This window comes from Emydura macquarii, unplaced genomic scaffold (assembly GCF_026122565.2).
Source record: "Emydura macquarii macquarii isolate MOO-44397 ecotype Brisbane River unplaced genomic scaffold, CSIRO-AGI_Emac_v2 contig_1230, whole genome shotgun sequence".
NCBI lineage: Eukaryota > Metazoa > Chordata > Testudines > Chelidae > Emydura > Emydura macquarii.
In genome coordinates, this window is record NW_027131367.1 from 13,872,875 (window position 1) to 13,890,865 (window position 17,991).

Genomic DNA, 17,991 nt, shown 5'->3' on the forward strand with positions numbered 1-17,991 from the left:
TTCTGTCATCTGCCACCATGCAGAACAGCCTAGCTGCATCCTCCCTGGAACCCACCTTCAGGTAGTTAAAGGCTGCTATCAAATGCCTCCTCACTCTTCTCTTCTGAAGACTAAACAAACCCAGTTCCCTCAGACTCTCCTCATAAGTCATGTGATCCAGCCCCCCTCATCATTTTTGTTGCCCAGGGACCCTCGCACCTTGCAATGTCCTGAAGCCTGGGCCCAGATGTCTACAAAGCAATGAAACAGCCCTGCAGCCCAGGCCCCACAGCCCAAGTTGGCTGGCATTAGCCAGCCGCGGGTTTTTCTTTGTTGTGTAGACATACTCTAAGGGCTAACATCAGGATGCAAAGTGGATGAGGGGGAATGTTTAAGTGGGGAAATCCAAAGAGGCAAGAGGAGTGTGGAAGAGGAGGATGAAGGGCAAAGGTGACTGAGGAAGGCTGAGGACTGGTCATCCTCCCTATGCTAAAGTGTCAAGGAAAATGTGACTGCACAGGTCTGGCCCTTCTTCAACACCAGACAGGCAATGTTAGGCCAGACACTAAACTAGCATCCATGGCCTCTAATTGGAGGGGACTCTGTCCACGCTCAGAAAGGCGCAGGAGGGGGAGGAGCTGCCATGATGTAGGTCTAAGAGGAAGAGAAAGGGGGACAAAAGGGAGCTGAGACAGAGACAGAATAAGAATGTGTGATCAGCCATACTTCCATCTACTGTTCAGTTGTGAGGCAAGCCCCAAGGGTCCCTATAGACATCACAACAAATACGTTTGGGCTTTTGGGATTTCGTAAGGAAACCTTTTTGATACATGACCTGGAAGTTTGCTAGGCCCATCTTTTCCCCATTTTTGTCTCCTCTGCAAAGGCAACAATGCAGAGATCATTTCACTTTAAAACATCCAACTTTGTGTTCCCCATCTGGGGAGAGATAGTAGAATTTGGGAATCCTCCAGGTTACACCATGTGTCTCTATGGCTCCTGATTACTCAACTCGGTGCGAAAGCAGTGTGTGTGGCCTTCCCAGTAGCTGGGCCAATTTGGGATGCAAAACTTACCGGCCTTACTGGTTTCTCCAGAGGCTGCCCCTTTCCTGGACTCAGATGTAAGAGATAAGGCTTGTTTCTGAGTGGTTGGCCAAGGAACAGGATACCTGTGGGATGCAGAGAGTAGATGAGTAACTAGGAATGGCATTATAGCCCCAGACAGGGCGTGTGGGGAAAGAGAGATTAAAAGGATACGTTCCGGTTAATGTGCATAGCTTTTGTAAGAAGAAAGTTTCACAAAACATATAATCAGCAATTTTGTACAGCACCAGGCCAGCAAATTCATACACATGGAGTCACAAAGACAATGTTCAAAGGTCAAAAGTTGGAGTTGTCAACCCAAGGTGATTTTTCTTTAAAACATACTGCATCTGATTTCACTGTTCACACAAATCACAGATTTATAGCAATCAAAAGCCACCACAAAGTCCTCCCTGTTCTCCCACAAAGTTCTCTTCCTGCCTAACCTCATTCAGGGTGAAATGATTTAACAAAGTGATTTAGATAAGTAACTAGGAAATCAAAGTAATTTAAATCATCCATTTGTACCAGCAAGCAGGAAATTGATTTAAATCATTGATTTTAATTGTGTTTTACATTTGTACTTTTTCATTATTTTCCTAAAGAAAAGTTGATTCTCACTGGTTGGTAACCATTAAAACATATTGAATTGCGACTAAAATATAGCCTTGACACTAAATTTGATGCTTCTGTTTGCCAACCAGGAGGGTGCACTATATCTGTACACATTTAGTTAAGCAATTATATCTTAAACGTACATGTATTCAGAGTCTTAATTTTTACATTTCTTCATTATGTTAGAAAATGGTGAATGATGCATTTCTTATTTATTAGATGATGATTAATTTTTTACTTGTGATTTGTATCAAGCTCTATTTGGAAGGAAATATAAATTTGATTAAAAATGCACAAAACCAGATTTTTTAAATTTAATAAAATGACCTTAAATGTGCTGGATATCTAAGAAAACCAGTTTATCATAACGTTTTGCATTTCAAACTAACTAATTTATTAAACAAAGCAAGTATTATCTGTATTTAGTGAATTCAATTGATTGTTTCTGATCACCATGTCCTTCAAGATATTAGAACTAATAGATTTCATCATCTCACAACCTAGTTTTTATTCATAGACTGGAAGAGGAAAACAAGTTTTCTGCTTTTTTAATTCCCAAAAGTTGAAAGTTTCTTAAACGTTGAATGAACTAGACATTGAACTAAACTAGATGAATAACCTGAAATGAAGAAAATATTCTCTCTGCATGCACAGAAGAGGCCACCCTGCTGTCAAAAGTTGGTTTAGAACTTCAATACATTCTGGTTCCATGTGCCTAGCCAGGGACTGCCACCAGTTCAGGGGTCTGACTTTCTTTAAAATTTGACAACAAACGTGTGCTGCTTAATTTTTTTTGTATTTAATTTAAATGATTTTAATAAATTATAATAAGCTTAGGCCTTAACATATATGATCAGTTTCATGTTTAATTTTAAGTAGGTTTATTTTTAAAAAATAAATCTGTATTTAATTTAAATAAAAACCATCTGATTTAAATTTAAAAATCCAATTTAAATAAAAAAATCCATTTTCATTCTTTTTTAAATCATTGTTTTTTATTTACCCTGTTTTGCCTCCCAACACTGCCATGTCTGACTCCATTTAATTCATTTCAATAGTTCCTGCTGAAAAGGCAGATTAGTGGCACATCTATAGTGAAGGAGACATACCCTGAGTCTTCCATCCTGGTGGACTTATCTTCTGGGACAGCCGATGGCTGACGTTCTCTCACAGAGGGAGCCGGTTGGCTGAAAACAAGTAACTTATATGAAAGAGCAAAGAATCTTAATATAAATTGACAATCCGCCAGTGTCAGCTGCAACCATATCTTGCAGCCTCAAAGACAGCTAAGGTCTCCTGTCAATCAAAAGCAATCTCTTCCTTCTAACATAGTTATGGAAGTATTCAGCATTCACACTGTATGAAAAATTTAGGCCGGTCTACACTATCAAGTTGGGTCGATATAAGGCAGTAATGTAAGCGTCCAACATTACAATATTGCTCCCACCAATGTAAATTGCGCACTACACAGACCTAATAAATGAAAGGCGACAAGGTCTGAACTAGGCATTGGCCTAGAAGCCGGGAAGTCTCATGCTCTTATCCCAGCTCTATATCTATAGCCTGGGGCAAGTAAGCAAAAATAGTCACACTTGGGTGCCTAAAGGTAGGCCTTTAAAAATGGCCTGAGCTGAGCACCTGTGTTGAGCACTAGTGACCCCAGTGAAACCTGGGGGAGATGCAGGAGCTCTGCACCTCTGAAAATCAGCCCACTGGTATGTCTTTACCTGGTAATAGTAATGGGGTCCACCTCGTCGTCCTGTCTCAGGGAGCCCGAAGGCCCAGTCCTTTTCTCCTTGACTTTCTCCTGCACCTGGGATTTCTTTCGAGACAAGGCGTTACTCAGCCAATTATCGTCCTCCTCCTCCTCTCGTGGTCTGGGTTTAGCTGCTGCTTCCTCTGCGGCTGACTTTGTCCCCGAAAGGAGCTGGCTGGCTGGGCTGGGCCGCTTGGTGGCTGAGGGGCTTGATGGCCTGCCCAAAGGGGCTGCTACAGGACTACCTTTGGCGGCGTCCTTGACTGGAGATGGAGGGTCCAAATTGAGAAAGTCCTCATCTTTCAAGCCAAGCCAGTCAGCACCAGTCTTACTGACTCGCATGGGGCTCGTGGTGGTTGGCGTGGTCGGTTTGGACCTTTGGTCCGTTTTCAGTTCATTGATATTCTCTGCTGAAAATCTGCAACAGGAGAAACACACACACACACCTGAGAGCGCTCGGATGTCGGCAGCTCCCTGTGGGAGGCAGCACACTCAGCGGTTAGCACAGTAGACACATGCAGAGATCAGATCAAAACACATACCTGACAGATTGTCGTCTTGACTGCCGGCCCTCGGGGGTGGAGGCCAGGGTGGGCTGGTAGGCTCCGAAGGTGAAATCCTCATTGCCCCAACTGTTTTCCTTGTCTGTTTAGACAAGTGGAGACAAAAGTCAGTCCCCAGGGGAGCAAGCAGGCTGCATTCACCCACACACGCTCTCGCTTGTGTCTTTTATATAAGAGTTTCACTGTAATTCACTTATTCCCTGCCTACACTAGAAAAGTTGGCTGGTCTAGCTGTACTGGTACCACTATGCTAGCAAACACTCTCTGACAGAAAGTGCCCTGTGTCCAGACCCTATGAACTATTGTAACAATCGTTGTACAAGGTATGTCTTGTAAGGTATCATTTGAAAACTCATAATTTGCTGGTCAATATTGTCCTGATAAAACATGTGTGGCAACATCGTATGTGAAGTTATAAGATTTTCCTGTAAGATGTTACTAACACATGTTCCAAACTGAGGTTAGCAAACAGATCTGTCTGAATAAAAAGAAGGTGTGCTTTACTTCATTTGCATTTAAGGTGTAAACAGAGTCATCAAGCAGGAAGAGAGACAAAGGGAGTTCAAACAGGTTCTACATCCTTACATGTAGACAATCTGTCTCCAGAGCCTTGGCTGGAAATGGTTTCCAAGAAGGGGACCGATGCTATAAAAAAGGAGGAATAAATGTCCCCAGGTACCTCCTCCCTCTCTCTGTCCATTGATTCATGGCACGAGAAGGGACAATTTAAGGAAGCAGCCATTACACAGAAGAAGGGGTCCTGGCCTAAGAAGTCTGGCCAGTAAGACTGTTGAGAGTATGTGCTGAGAAAAACTTTGCTTTGAATTGAACATAGTTTGTTAAGTTAGGCACTAGCTGCATTTTATCTTTATTTTTCATGTAACCATTTCTGACTTTTATGCCTCATGCTTGTATTCACTTAAAATCTCTCTCTTTATAGTTAATTTGTTTTACTGTTTAATCTAATCCAATGTGTTTAAATTGAAGTGTCTGAAGAACTACCTGACATCATAAACTGGCCTATTATTATCTTAAAGAGATAAAGGATTTAACATACTTGTATTGTTCAGGAGAGGCCTGGGCTGTACTAGACATATATTTCTGGAGGAAAATCAAAGACTGGGAGTGAATTGAGGTCACCCTCTACTATAGCCAAGGCTGGTAGGAGACAAGGTGTGGCTGTCTGGGTGCAGCTCACACAAAGACATAGTTGGGAGTGACTTACATGCTGGAGGCTGTTTGGGAGCAGTCCAGACTGGAGATGACAGCAGCAAAGTCTTGTAAAGGGCACTCCAAGTTAAAGGGCAGGGGTGACACAGCTACTCAGTCTGGATTGTACCCTGGATAGGTCACACCCTCCCAGTGTGAATGCAGATAGTCATGAAAGTGCTTTTGTTGGCATAGCTTATACTGGTTCCCCAAGCAAAATATACTGTACCAGCAAAAGCACTTTTATGCTAGTATAACTGTGTCTACACTGGGGCTTTTACTAGTATAGCAATGTTGCAAAAAATTGCCACCCTACACAACGTTGCTAAACTGGCAAGAGTTTCTAGTGTACATCTGGCCTTACTCACCGGGCTGCTTTTGGTATTTTTTATCCAGTTTGAACTCCTTGCGTTCTCCTGTGGTTGGTCGCTCCAGGAGTCTGGCTGCAGTCCCACTTCCCAACAACTCATCCAGCTTGGAGCGGGCAGGGCGGGGCTCTTCCCTGCCAGAGGGCAAAAAGAGTTCCAAGTTTCTGAGACAGGGGTAGAAATCCTTGAAGCTCTGTCTGTCTCTCTCTGCAGGCAAACGAGGCTGCACTCAGGAGCTGGCCTAGGAGTGGCTGGCATGACCTAGCACTTCTCTGCACAATCTGAGCTGCTTCTTCTGCTGCTGCTTTTTTTTTTTTTAAATTCTATTTATATATAATTTCTAGCCCTTATAGTTGCAAGGAAATGTGACCCATTGCAGGACTGCCTGAATAAGTCTGCAATCAGCCAGCCTGAAACAATAGCTCTGAGAGGTGAGAATTGCTCCTGTTCATTTCAACAGGGTCTTACTTAGACTGTAAATTCTCTGGGGCAGGGACCATCCTTTTGTGCTGTGTTTGTACAGTGCCTAGCACAATGGGGTCCTGGGCCATCTTGAGTGAGGCTCCTAGCTGCTACTGCAATACAAATAATTAACAATCACAACAGTTTAAATGGGACCAAAGTTAACTATTTCACTGCTGATCATTTTAGTGGATATATCCAGCTATACTCTGGGGTTGTGATCAGAACTTCAGTACCGTGCCCTCTTCCTCCCTTCCCATTTTGTCCATGGCTTCGGCTGTGTCTGCACTACAAGCGCTCCAGCGGCACAGCTGTAGTGCTGCAATTATGCTGCTGTAGCGTAGACGCTTCCTGCATTGAGGGAAGGGCTTTTTCCATCAGCACAGTTAATCCACCTCTGTGAGAGGCAGCAGCTAGGTCTTTTGCTGATGGAGTCATGCCTACAGCAGGGATTAGGGGGCGATATTTTTCATGGCCCTGAGTGATGTCGCTTAGTCCATCTAATTTTTAAGTGTAGACCAGGCCTTTGAAACCACTCCAGTGATAAAGAATAGTCAAAACAGTGGTTCAGCTCAGGGGATTCATGCCCTCCAGACCCACATAGATCTCGGGTAACAAAGTACTTCTAATATACTTCTGCTCTTTTTCAATCCGAGGCACTTAATGACTGAACCCCAGTGTGACTATCTCATGAGTCACTCTGCACTTTATTTCCATTGCCTTTTATTGCATAGCAACGCCTTACTCTTCTCCCTTCCTCTCCTGCTTCAGCTCTGCCTTCGGACTCTCGCCAAACCCCAGTGCCTCCATCAGGTCATCCCCATCATCTTCAAATGTCAGCTCCTCTTTCTTCCGCATGGGGATGATAGCGCGGCCAGGAGCGGAGGGGGGAGACAGTCCTGTTAAATGGAATTAAGGTCGTTCTTAGCAGAGACGGCTGGGTTTACAGCGCTAGTTTAAACAACACACGATGCTTCTCCCATTGTTAGGAACTTTGGCCTAGTCACCCGTAACTGGTTCTTTTGCAGTCAAAGACCAAATCCCCGGGAAGTGACAAAGCATTAGTGCGCTGCTTTGCTGAGCCCTCTTGCTCTCTTTATTTCAACGTATCTTTTGATGAGTTTGGTGACTATTAACAGGGAGAGGTTTTTTAGCACTTGCTCATGCTGCAGATATTACAGGCTCTCAGTGCTGCTTTGTAGGACTCCTGCGATCCCAGTCTGCCCCCATCTCTGCCAACGCATCTCAGACCTACAGTAGTCCCGGCTATTCCAGACCTTGCTTTCACTCTCCCAGTTCTGCCAACATACCTCAGTACTGAATTGCAGCACCTCCCCGCTCTACTATCCTGGATGTTCCCCTCTGGCCCAACTGCTCTACCCCCTGAACCTCCAGCTTGGCCTGCAGTGCCCCTAACGCTACCAATCCTGGGCAGCTCCAGAGATACCAAATATGCCTTGATAAAAAATCCATCAGGGATGAGACTATTGGTAGGATTTGAACCCAAGTCCACAGAGGTGAAAGGTCAGTTCGTTAATCTACTGTCCCCATTGGTGATAGGGAGAATGTCTGGCACCCAGTGAGTCCCAATAAAATTCATACGTCAGTCATTTAAGAGATGGAAAAAGCATGGTGTTGATACTACTGAAACCATTTACTGAGCAGCCCAGACTAGTTCATTGGAGAAGGTATAATTCTAGCACCCTCCGCCCCCCAGTACCTTTCTCTTTGGCTGGTCCAGTATTTCTTTCAGGGCTATTTTTGGTGCCTGTTGGAGGCAACTTCTTAGCAGCCTCTTCCTCCTCATCAGATAAAAGCCCTGCCAAAGGATCATCCAAATCTAGCAATCAGCCCATGGGAATAAAAGGGGGGGGGGAACATTTGGTCATTTGGAAGTAATCCAGCTCCAAGAAGACAATCTGCTAAGAGCTAAATATTGAGATGATCTTCTATAACTGGAGATTCTGCATGAGCCAGATCATGCTCCTGTTGGAGTCACTGGCAAAAATCAATGGGTCCTTGCGCTTGTATTAGTGCTTGGAAGCAAACTCCTCATAGGGGTACCTGGAGTCGCAGATCAAGCTATATTGTCTTTGGGAGAGACAGGTTAGCCTATTTTTGCCATACAGTCTTGGATCTCTCCCATGACCTCAATGTCAGTGTCATGTGAATTTGGACATTCTCAAAACGCCGATTCCTTGGATGGCTGCTTCCGCTGGTAACAAAACAGAGCTATGAATTCAGATTCTGCAGGGAACCACCTGAATCTCTCTGGATTTGGGTGAGCTCCAGTATCTCAAGAGTTCTATATATGTCCAGGATTTTCTACCCTATTTTCTTCCCTCAAGGGATCATTTATGGGGCTGAAATCACTTGAGGTCTGGCCCTCTCTTAGCACTCACACTGCCCAGGTATTGAAATGCCACAAGATGGCCAGTTCTCACATTATCTCAGCCCCATATATAGCTGTTTACTGGCCTGATCCAAAGCCCATTGAAGTCACTGGGTTTCTTTCCACTGATTTCAGTAGGCCCTAGAACAGGGAGCCTAGGCGCCTGATTAAAGCACAGGACTGGCAAATCAGAAGACATAGATTCTATTTGCAGGTCTGTAATTTTAGGCTGCCATGCCTCAGTTTCACCATCTATAAAGCAGGTATAATATCTACCTACCTCACCAGGGTGAGAGGTATTTAAATTATTCATGCTTGTCAGGCATTATACTTCTAAAAAACCTCAGCGTGGTACATAGATTATCATTTAAAAACGCATGGGACAATATAGCCCCAAATACCGCACACAGAGGAATCCCATCTAAAGACCAGAGCCCACCTACACGCCCCACTACAGGGTATTTTTTTAAAGCCAGGGCCCCTGTTCTCTTACGTGGTTGTTTTTTAGACTCATCCTCGTTGTCTGTTGAGCAAAGAGAAATGGGAGTGAAGAAGATGCAAGGCAGAGGAAGGAACTGAAGACAAATTCACCCCTACCCCGCACTCCTTTACCTCTATGGCATGGTTTTCTCGTGTTACCATGACACACTGCTGTACAGTTTTTTCTACCTGATGTTCCCCTCCTACACATTTGGCAGCAAGATTTATGGGAATTTGGTGCCTAGAGAACAAGTCCTTTCTGTAGCGAAAGAACTAGTTCAGCATGGCAGTTTTGGATTCTCACACTGCCCCATGGCCCCGGTTTGCCTCAGCTCTGACCTGTAGGGAGCACCATCAGGCCTGAGAGGGTACTCAGGGTTCATGGCCCATGTAGTCCTTGGCCTCTCTACCAATTGCGGCCACCAGTCCTGGTGATGACTTTTGTGCTATGGACCCAGTAGGAACCACAGTAGGAGATCAGCAACTCATTTCACACAGGTCACCCTCGTGGTACTTTGAGCTGGGTGAGGTTTGAACTGGTGACCTAGAGGTGAAAGGCTCTGTCTGTATCCTATTACCCATCGACTCTTTCAGCAAACTTATCCTTAAAGGAGGTGAAGATCTACTGGTTTGTCATCAAATTAAAGGTGATATCCAAGCAGTGAGAGCTGAAAGTGCCCAACTGTCCCCGCCCCAAATCCTACCTTCAAAGGAAAACTTCTTATACTGCAGCCGGGGGGTGGTGGGAGTTGAGAGGGGTTTCTTTTCAATTCCAGTGGCAGACTCTCCTGCAAAAATTGTCAGATAGGGAGGTTTGCAGACAGACAGGCAGAGCCCCTGCACTTTCCATGTTTGCCTCCCCTGCTCCACCGTATGGAAATAAATCATCTATCAGAGTCAATGCAAGTTTAACATTTCCAGCCAGGAGCCTGTTTTGCTCTCTGCAGCAACCTGAGTGCACATACAGCAGGACACAATTCCCCCAAGAAATTCAAGGGTTGGAATATCTTTGGAGTGGGTTCCTCATGCAAACATCTCTCCTCCGTTGGTGTTCTGATCTTGATCCTTACTTTGTAGATGGCTCCTTTATAACCAGTGAGGCCAAAAACCTGGCCGCCAACTTTAATTCTGCAGTTCCGGTCCATGTCTCATTATAATCTGTACTTCCAATGGTCTTCTGCGGTAGGCTGCAGCCATAAAAAGGATGCAGGTCAATGCAGCCTGGAACATAATCTCTTTGGGAGCAGCCCCACCATAAGAGGCTGGCTCTCACAGTCCATGCAGCTTTATTCTGAGTGTTTCCAGACATGGCTAATGCGTGCTGCTGGCAGACCACATGCCACCTACGGTGCTACAACATGATCCAGAGTCACAGTCATCTTTAACACCGGTGTGCAGTGCCCCACAGCCTACAGGTCGCAGTGGGCGGTGCTCCATTTCCACCTCGGCAGCCTGCCTGATTGGATCAAGGCAGAGAGCACTGCATACTGGGACATGCAGGTTCACGGGGCAGCACCTGTGTCTGAAGGGGACGACAGCGACAGTCTGCTTGTTATGAGAATAAGGTGTGACCCTCTGACTCTGGACAAGTAGCCTGCGTGGCCCTTGGCTGGGCAAGGTTTAGGTGCCCCTAGGTTCATCCCTGCATGTAAGTGAACAGAAAGGGCTGGTTCCAGGTAGGAAACTGTCAGTCTTTTATTACTATTATAATATTGCCATGCCGAGCAGCCCCAGTCACGGCCCACGATCCCATTGTGCTAGGCATTGTACAAACACACCACAAAACTCAGTTTTAAATGTTCACAAATGTGAGCCACTGAACATATTTGTAGGCCCTGGTTCTGATGTAAACAGACCAAATCCACCTTTTGTCCTGGGAATGTCCCTGTCCCTCAGGATGTCCAAGAATCAAATATTCAAAGCCCCAGAGTGCAACAGCTTCATTCATAGCCCGTTTACAATCAGCCAGACTGGGTATAAAGGAAGCGCAAGCAGAAGATTAAGCTCATCACACTCACCTTTCTCAGCAGTTGTTAGCTTCCCTGCCATTTTTGCCAGGTTGCCTGAGGATTCAAGTTTCTCTGAACCCTTTGCTGTTGTCCTCGTAGGCCCAGAGCTAGACTTCTTTATGCCTAGGAGATCAGCTTCCATGTCATCCATATCCTGGAAATAAAAAGAACCTACAGGGGAGCATGATGAAACTGATGCTCTGATGCTCAGGCAGCAGAGCACATGGAGACAGTCTTGTTTTGACATTATATTCTTGAACATGGGACTATGGATATGTAAACCAAAACTGGGCTGCGGCATGTGCCGCTTTTCTTATCTGCTGGCCTGGGATGATGTTCTCAGAGCCCTGTGGTCTGCTTTGGAAGGATTTATCCACAGGGTGGCCTGTGGACCTTCCCCCCACACCTGGCTTCCAGTCTGGCTCTAGTCCAATCACTCACCAGAAAAGCGAGGGGAGCTCAGCCCCGATACTTGCCCAGCCTGCACTCTTCACTTTGGGTGGGCCCAGGGAGCAGTAAAGACCGCGCCACAAAGAGCACACGTCAGCAAACATGCTGGCCTCACCTGTTTACTCACCAGTGGGGAGGTTTTGAACTGGACATGGCTGGGAAATATGGAAGGAGGAAAAACAAACAGAGGCCTGATGCTGCACGCCTTCCTCATACACATAAAGTTCACTGCCGTGTCGCAGTGCTCTGAGCTAAAGAGCTCCCAGCAACCAAGGGCACAACAGGGGTTTCTATGAAGAATAGTTCTTGGAGGAAGAGGTTACAATTAAACACTGATTAGGGAAAACAGCCCAAGAGCACGTCAATACAGCAATACATGGCCAAGCTAGCTTGAGTAACAATAGCAGTGAAGTGGTGGGAGCACAGGTAGCAGCAGGGACTGCACAAGCCTGTCTGGGACCCTGTGTATGTACTCCAGCTGTTAGCGCGTTGCCATGGCTTCACTGTTATTTGATTTAGTTCCATCAAAGCTAGCAACAGAGGCAATGCATGGGCGGGCTTGGCTTGTACTGAGCATGCTCAGTAACACTGATGAAAGCCAGCTGTCCTCACTCTGCCCCCCACCCCGCCTATCAGCAGGCATGGCTCTCTGGTGGGTACAATCTACATGTGGCAGTCACTTCCCTGACTGCAGTGTAGACAGACCCTGCGAGGAAGAAGGCTGAGGTTAGTTCTAGCACTGTCACAGCCACGGTTTGGGCAGTTCTGAGACAAGTGATATTTTATTCACTTACCTTCAGGGTCTCCAGCAAAGCTTGTGGGTCTGCATCTGAGATGTCGGATCCCTGCATGCGAAGGCAGGAGAGATGAGATCACACTAACCCACAGTCAGAGGCAGGTAGCACCAGAGGAGGCTCCAGAAAGCCCCATGCACATAAAAGGCATGTTTTCACTTTGCTGAAGTGTTTTCACTTGCCTTGGCAAACTCTGCATTCATTGTTAAATGCCAACTAGTCTCCATCTAGTCCAAAGTGGAAATGAGCCAGCAAGTGAATCAAACAGGCTGTCCTGTTTGCGTTTAAGATAAAGTACCAGAGAGTCAGACTCACAAGGTTACAGTGGAGGTAGCATATCTACAGTTGTTACACCCAGAGTCTAGGAATCATGACTTCTGGGCTTTGTTTCTGACTCTGCCACAGGTTCACTGTGACCCTGGGCAAGTCACTTCAACACTGTATCTCAGCTTTCCTCCTTTGTAACACAGAGGTAATAATACACACCCAACTCCCAGGAGTGCTATGAGGCCTATTTCAGTCCTATTTGTAAAGTGCTTTGAGATCCTTTCACTGTATGTCTTCTGAAGGCTGGGTATTTTTCAGTTGGGAAACCCTCACTCTAAGGAACTTTGTTTCCCTGCTGAAATCTGGCTGTGATTGGGGGAAGTGACTTTACACAGGAAGAAAACCTAGATTATTGCTTAGCTTATCAATTCTCACCAGAAAGTGCTTTGTGATACAATGCAATACAATTAACACCCATCAGACAAAGTAAGTCACCCCACCAGTGCTCACCACCAACTAGGATATTTGCTTCTCATTTTCTCACCATTCATGCAAACATCTGCTCCCATTTTACAATGATTAGAGGGGCATCCAAATAAGATCTTCAGTCAATGGGTCTCCTAGAATTAAATTAATCCCTACTCTAACTACTGGTTTCAATGAAATTATGGCAGGGCTGAATTTGGTTCTGTGTGTTCACTAGGAACCTCCCATTCTAACCTCTTCTCATTCACACACACACACATTCTCCCCCCAGCCCCACCCAACCATCCCCCAGGCCTTAGTTCACCTCAGCTGCTGCATCTTCGTCTGCAGCCATCTTGCTGAAGAGATCCTCCTCCAGAACAGACCTGCAACAAAAGCAAGAGGGTTAAAAACTTCCCTGTTACTCACGGCACAAAATCACAAGAAAGGAGGCCAAGTTGGAGGTTACTGCAGAAGCCACCTGCAATCTGAAGGTGGGACACGTCTCACTCACAGTGAGAGAAGCCTGGCAGACGTCCCTGCAGTGAGGGGGTTATTCTGACCCTTACAAAGAGACATTTAGGTGAAGTTACACTAGAACTAGGACGACTGTTTCTTCAGAGAGAGCTGAATGCTGCCCTCAGCAACACCTGCATGACCTTATTATTTTGCTACACTGATACAGGTGTAACTGAGGGGAGAATACATCCTTAAGAGGGATGGAGATTTGAGAGCCAGACACCAAACTCCTAGTTGTGCCTTTGAAAAAATCTTCCCCTAAAGCAATAATTGTGAAGCCAGAAAATAAATGACTAGTACCAAGAAGTGAAATAAAGGACACGGCTGAAGGGCTTCTGGGGTGCAGGGACACCAGTCAGTAGCAAGGTCTCCCTCTGCAATCTCTTCTTTAATAGCGTGATTCAGATATACTCACTTTTTGCTGGTCCTGGAGATGTTTTCTCTGGATCTCCCTCCGCTGCCCCCAGAGTGCTGGAGAGGCTTGCTGGCTTTAATGGGGATTTCATCTAGAAACAAATCATGGAGAATATGGAACGTTTGGGCGAGGGCTTGCTCCAGCCCTTCAAAAACTGCATCTCAAGGACCACCACCACAACTGACCCTCCCCCTTGTCACCCGTGTCAGCTGAAAAGCCAAGGACTGCATGGAAACTGAACGTCCCACTCAGCCTGAGAGGGCAGGACTGATGCACTGTGGCAAAAGAAGTTTGCGCTGTCACAGCCCGTGCTGGAGCTGCTCTATGGATAAAGAGAAGGCTCCATTCTCCAAGGCTGCGAAGCCGGCTCCTCTCACCAGCTCTGCCTCCACATGAAACGCGCGGTATGTCAAAAAAAAAAACAACCCTTCCTTTTCAATGTCATTGAAAGCCCATTTACCGTCATCTCCCAGGAGGTCACTGAGCATGTCATGGATGGAACCTAGAATGAAACAGAGTAAGGTCATCACATCCGGGGAGCTGGGCAACCCATGGGGGGAAAAAGCAGTTTTTCAGCTATTCAGAGAGCACTTGGTCTGATCGAAAGCCTCCAATCTCAAGGACAAAAGTTTGGTCATAAGCATCAGCAGCTTAAGATCCTGAATCCTCCTGGTCAGCTTAAAGATGATGTATCAAACCCTGGCCCCATTGAAGTCGATGGCAAAACTTCCATTGACTTCAGCAGGGCCACGTTTTCAGCCAGTATCTTGTGAACGTAAGAAAGTTTGGCCCAGATGGGGCCCTCTATGGAGAAGTTTGCCCTCACCTAGCCAAAGTAGTGGATTTCTTTATTTACTGGATTTGCAAGATGCCCCACATCACTCTGTCACTGGGCACATGCAGATTAAAGTAACCTAATGAGACTCTCATTCTAAAATATGTGAAGGACCCACAAAGGCGCAGAAAGCCAGAAGCTGTTCTGTACTGTGGCAGCATACAGCGGGGGAGAAGATGACGGCTTCTGTCATGTCATCAGAGAATTGAGGCTGATCGCGGGGAAAGAACACGCTGAGGCTGATAAAGATATATTCTCCTCAAGGTTTGCATAATTCCCCAAGGGAGGGGAAATGCCCCCCTGGGTGAAGCTGCCTAATTTGAGAGGCAGTTGAATTTCACTGCTGGTTCAGTGATGACTTAACACAAGCAATGCTAATACTTTGCACATTCTTAGCTTTGAGACAAGGGTCCTGAAACCAGTAGCCAGGATTCCTCCTTGTACCTGTGCGTGTGTCAGTGACACCTCAGTGTTGGCTTATCTTCCCCCCCACTTCTCAAACAGCCCAAGGGGCACCGTAGTGAGAAACACACAAGCGCACATACCTTTTAAACCTTTCTTCGGTTTTGCAGCCTAACAGAAAAAGAAAAGTTCCCTTGTTACAAGAATAAAAGCACTGAAAGCAAGACTTGTTGTCTAACCTGGACTTTTCATGCAAGACATTAATTCTCTGCATCACATAACTGCGGTTCAGATAACTCATGGGCCAGATACACCCCAGATCTGACATGTCACCATCCTCATAGTGAACTCTATGTGGACAATGCATGGCGTCAATGGAGCCTGCACCATGTAATGAACTATAGGAGACTGCAACTAGCACGGTTCCTTCTGAACAGACAGGATCTGCCATCAAAACTTACCAGCGCACAAGAGCATGTTTGCCTGAGCCAGTGCATGTCACAATAATGAAATCAACGTGATTCTGTTTTAGATGACATGAGACTGCTAACCAATAGGGTTTGCTTTATCCTTACCATCTCATGACTTCCAACGGTTCTCTCTCTCTCTGGCGATTCAGTTTATACAGCCATTCAGTCTTCACCTTCACATATTGTAGTGAAGTACGATGCTCATATATACGTGAGCTTCACCTAGTGAAAGGGAGAGTTAAAATTTCCTGATTCACCTTCATGTTCAGGATCTTTGTGAAATGGAATTCCTTTTACAATCTAGACATGTCAAGTTTTCCACCTCTCTGCTTTCTCAAACTCACTCACCCGTTAGAATTATGGTTTTGCCAAGGAAATCACTTTAAATGTTTCAAAGACATTAACAAATTAAGCCTTAAAATACACCTATATGGTGGGTAAATGTTATTATCCCTGTTTCATACATGTAAATTTAGGCACAGAGAGAGAGTGTATGATTTTCCCATCTGCCTATCTTTCTGGATTGCTTGTCAACTATTCATCACACTAATATCTGTGTGCAAAATAAATCAAATCAAACGGCAAACTAGTGGCAAGGCTGGGAATATAATCCACATTTTACGCTGTGCCTAAACCCCAGAGTATCCTTCCTCCCACATTAAATTGAGCAATGTTTGGATGTCCTACAGATATATCCAAACTTCGCCCAGCTCTGAACCACAGGGACACCTTGCCAGGACTGGGAAGGTCATACTCAGTTTGTATAAAACGGAGCAGATTATAAGCATCTTCAATTTGATTTAAAGAGCTACAGCCTACAGAGAATCCAGATCCAAGCATGCAACGCTGCTTCTTGATCTGACCAGTCCAGGAACACACAGATGCTGACTGAGAAGACTGCAGCTCCCACCATGCAGTGCTCCTGGAACCAATTAACCCTCAGATGCAGCCTGCCACAATAGCAGGCCCTGCTCAGCTCCATCTGGATTCATGTAACCCCTGACGTAGGGATGGGGGCTCCAGGTACTACAGCTGCAGGTGCCCAAGAGCAACATGCATCTACCACTTGGATCAAGATGGAGCACTGCATGCTGGGCCTTGGTCTTGTCTGTGGCCTCTTTAGTAAAGAGACGGCATTTGGGTCACACTTCATTCGAGTCACTATCGCTGCCGTCCTGCTTTGGGGGCAAGGGCCTCCTACTGGAGCTAAAATCCACTGCCCACTTGTTAGCGGCGAGTAGGAACTTTCCTTGGCAAACAGAAGAATCTGGGTTATCAGAAACTAAATTCTCAGGAGCGTTCCAAGCTCTTGTAGTTCTGGGTGCCGGAGCAGCGACACCTTCCTGAGTCTGCAGGCAGACAGCTCCACCGCGCTGCCCAGCGCTGCCCACACTCCAGCCTCCTCCATTTCCACCCGGGGTTTTCAGCAGCCTGGGGGCAGCGATGAAAACTGACGACACTGACATGGGCGCCCACCCTGCTGCTCCCGGGGGGGGGGGGGGACGACACACGACACGACACACACTCTGAGCAGCGGCGGGTGCTGGAGCTCTCTCTGTGGGGGAGGGGTGATGATGACCCCCCAAAAGGTGGGAGGAGGGGAACAGGGAGAAAAGAGCCTTCCCCTTTGCACCAGCCGGAACGTAGGGCTGGAGCGTTTCAGGGGGCTCAGGTCAGACACCAACGACCGGTGCAGAAAGTGACGCCCCGCAGCAGCTGATGGCGTCAGAGCTCCCCCAGCTCTGCCCCTGGCTAGCAGGGGCCTCCCTCCCTGCTTTCCCTTCACCCCCGGCCCTGGCCAGCCCCTGGCACCGGCGTGTCCGCCCCGCCCCGGATCACGCTCGCCCGCAGCGCTAAAACTGGCCCGGGACGGGAGCGCCCAGCCCTGCCTGGTTACCATAGCGCCCGGCCCCCAGCCCCGGAGAACATCCTGCCCCCCCCGATTTGATTCATTGTATCCAGGGACCTGACACACTGTAGCCCCGCCGCGCGCACAGACAGGCAGCAACGCTCCACCTCTCGCCACCCTCCGCTCCACCGCCCCCTCCCCAGCCAGGGACGGGAGCCCAGGCAGAGCCCAAGGGGCCCTGGGAGCTGTAGTTCCTTGGCCGGCTCCCTGCCCGCAGAGCAGGCCCTGGAGCAGGAAAGGAACTACATCTCCCATCATTCCCTGGGCGGCTCTCAAGCGGAAATGGAGGGGGAGGGAGCGGAATGGGAGGAACTGGGAGAGGCCAGGGCTGGGGAGACCCACGGGGACTGGAACTAGGGGTGCTGCTCTTGTAGTCCCTGGCTTGGTGTTTCCCAGCATATCTAGGATTTACAGTTTGGTTCAATGGCTCTCAGCACCCCCACTATACAACCTGCTCCACGGAAGTCAGGGTGGCAATCCTACAGCCCCCTACAATAGCTTTGTGACCCCCATCCCTGGTAACTCCTTTTTGGGTTGGGACCCCCCA

The 17,991-nt window shown here is 47.0% G+C and overlaps 1 protein-coding gene across 2 annotated transcripts in view; it reads right to left on the bottom strand.

Moving 5' to 3' along the window:
* Positions 1 to 17,552, bottom strand: part of FBF1 (Fas binding factor 1) — a 32,847-nt gene extending 15,295 nt beyond the window's left edge. For both annotated transcript variants that reach the window (XM_067547841.1, XM_067547843.1), the window contains exons 1-16: positions 17,502 to 17,552; positions 15,641 to 15,757; positions 15,209 to 15,236; positions 14,289 to 14,330; positions 13,829 to 13,919; positions 13,220 to 13,280; positions 12,163 to 12,213; positions 10,928 to 11,072; positions 9,614 to 9,697; positions 7,758 to 7,877; positions 6,783 to 6,936; positions 5,576 to 5,709; positions 3,978 to 4,080; positions 3,407 to 3,853; positions 2,789 to 2,866; positions 1,056 to 1,150 (exon numbers count right to left, since the gene is read on the bottom strand). In XM_067547841.1, the coding sequence (XP_067403942.1) occupies positions 1,056 to 1,150; positions 2,789 to 2,866; positions 3,407 to 3,853; positions 3,978 to 4,080; positions 5,576 to 5,709; positions 6,783 to 6,936; positions 7,758 to 7,877; positions 9,614 to 9,697; positions 10,928 to 11,072; positions 12,163 to 12,213; positions 13,220 to 13,280; positions 13,829 to 13,919; positions 14,289 to 14,330; positions 15,209 to 15,236; positions 15,641 to 15,643 (1,636 nt within the window). In that variant the 5' untranslated portion in view covers positions 15,644 to 15,757; positions 17,502 to 17,552. The remainder of the gene's footprint in view (positions 1 to 1,055; positions 1,151 to 2,788; positions 2,867 to 3,406; positions 3,854 to 3,977; positions 4,081 to 5,575; positions 5,710 to 6,782; positions 6,937 to 7,757; positions 7,878 to 9,613; positions 9,698 to 10,927; positions 11,073 to 12,162; positions 12,214 to 13,219; positions 13,281 to 13,828; positions 13,920 to 14,288; positions 14,331 to 15,208; positions 15,237 to 15,640; positions 15,758 to 17,501) is intronic.
* Between the last annotated feature and the right edge of the window lie 439 nt (positions 17,553 to 17,991).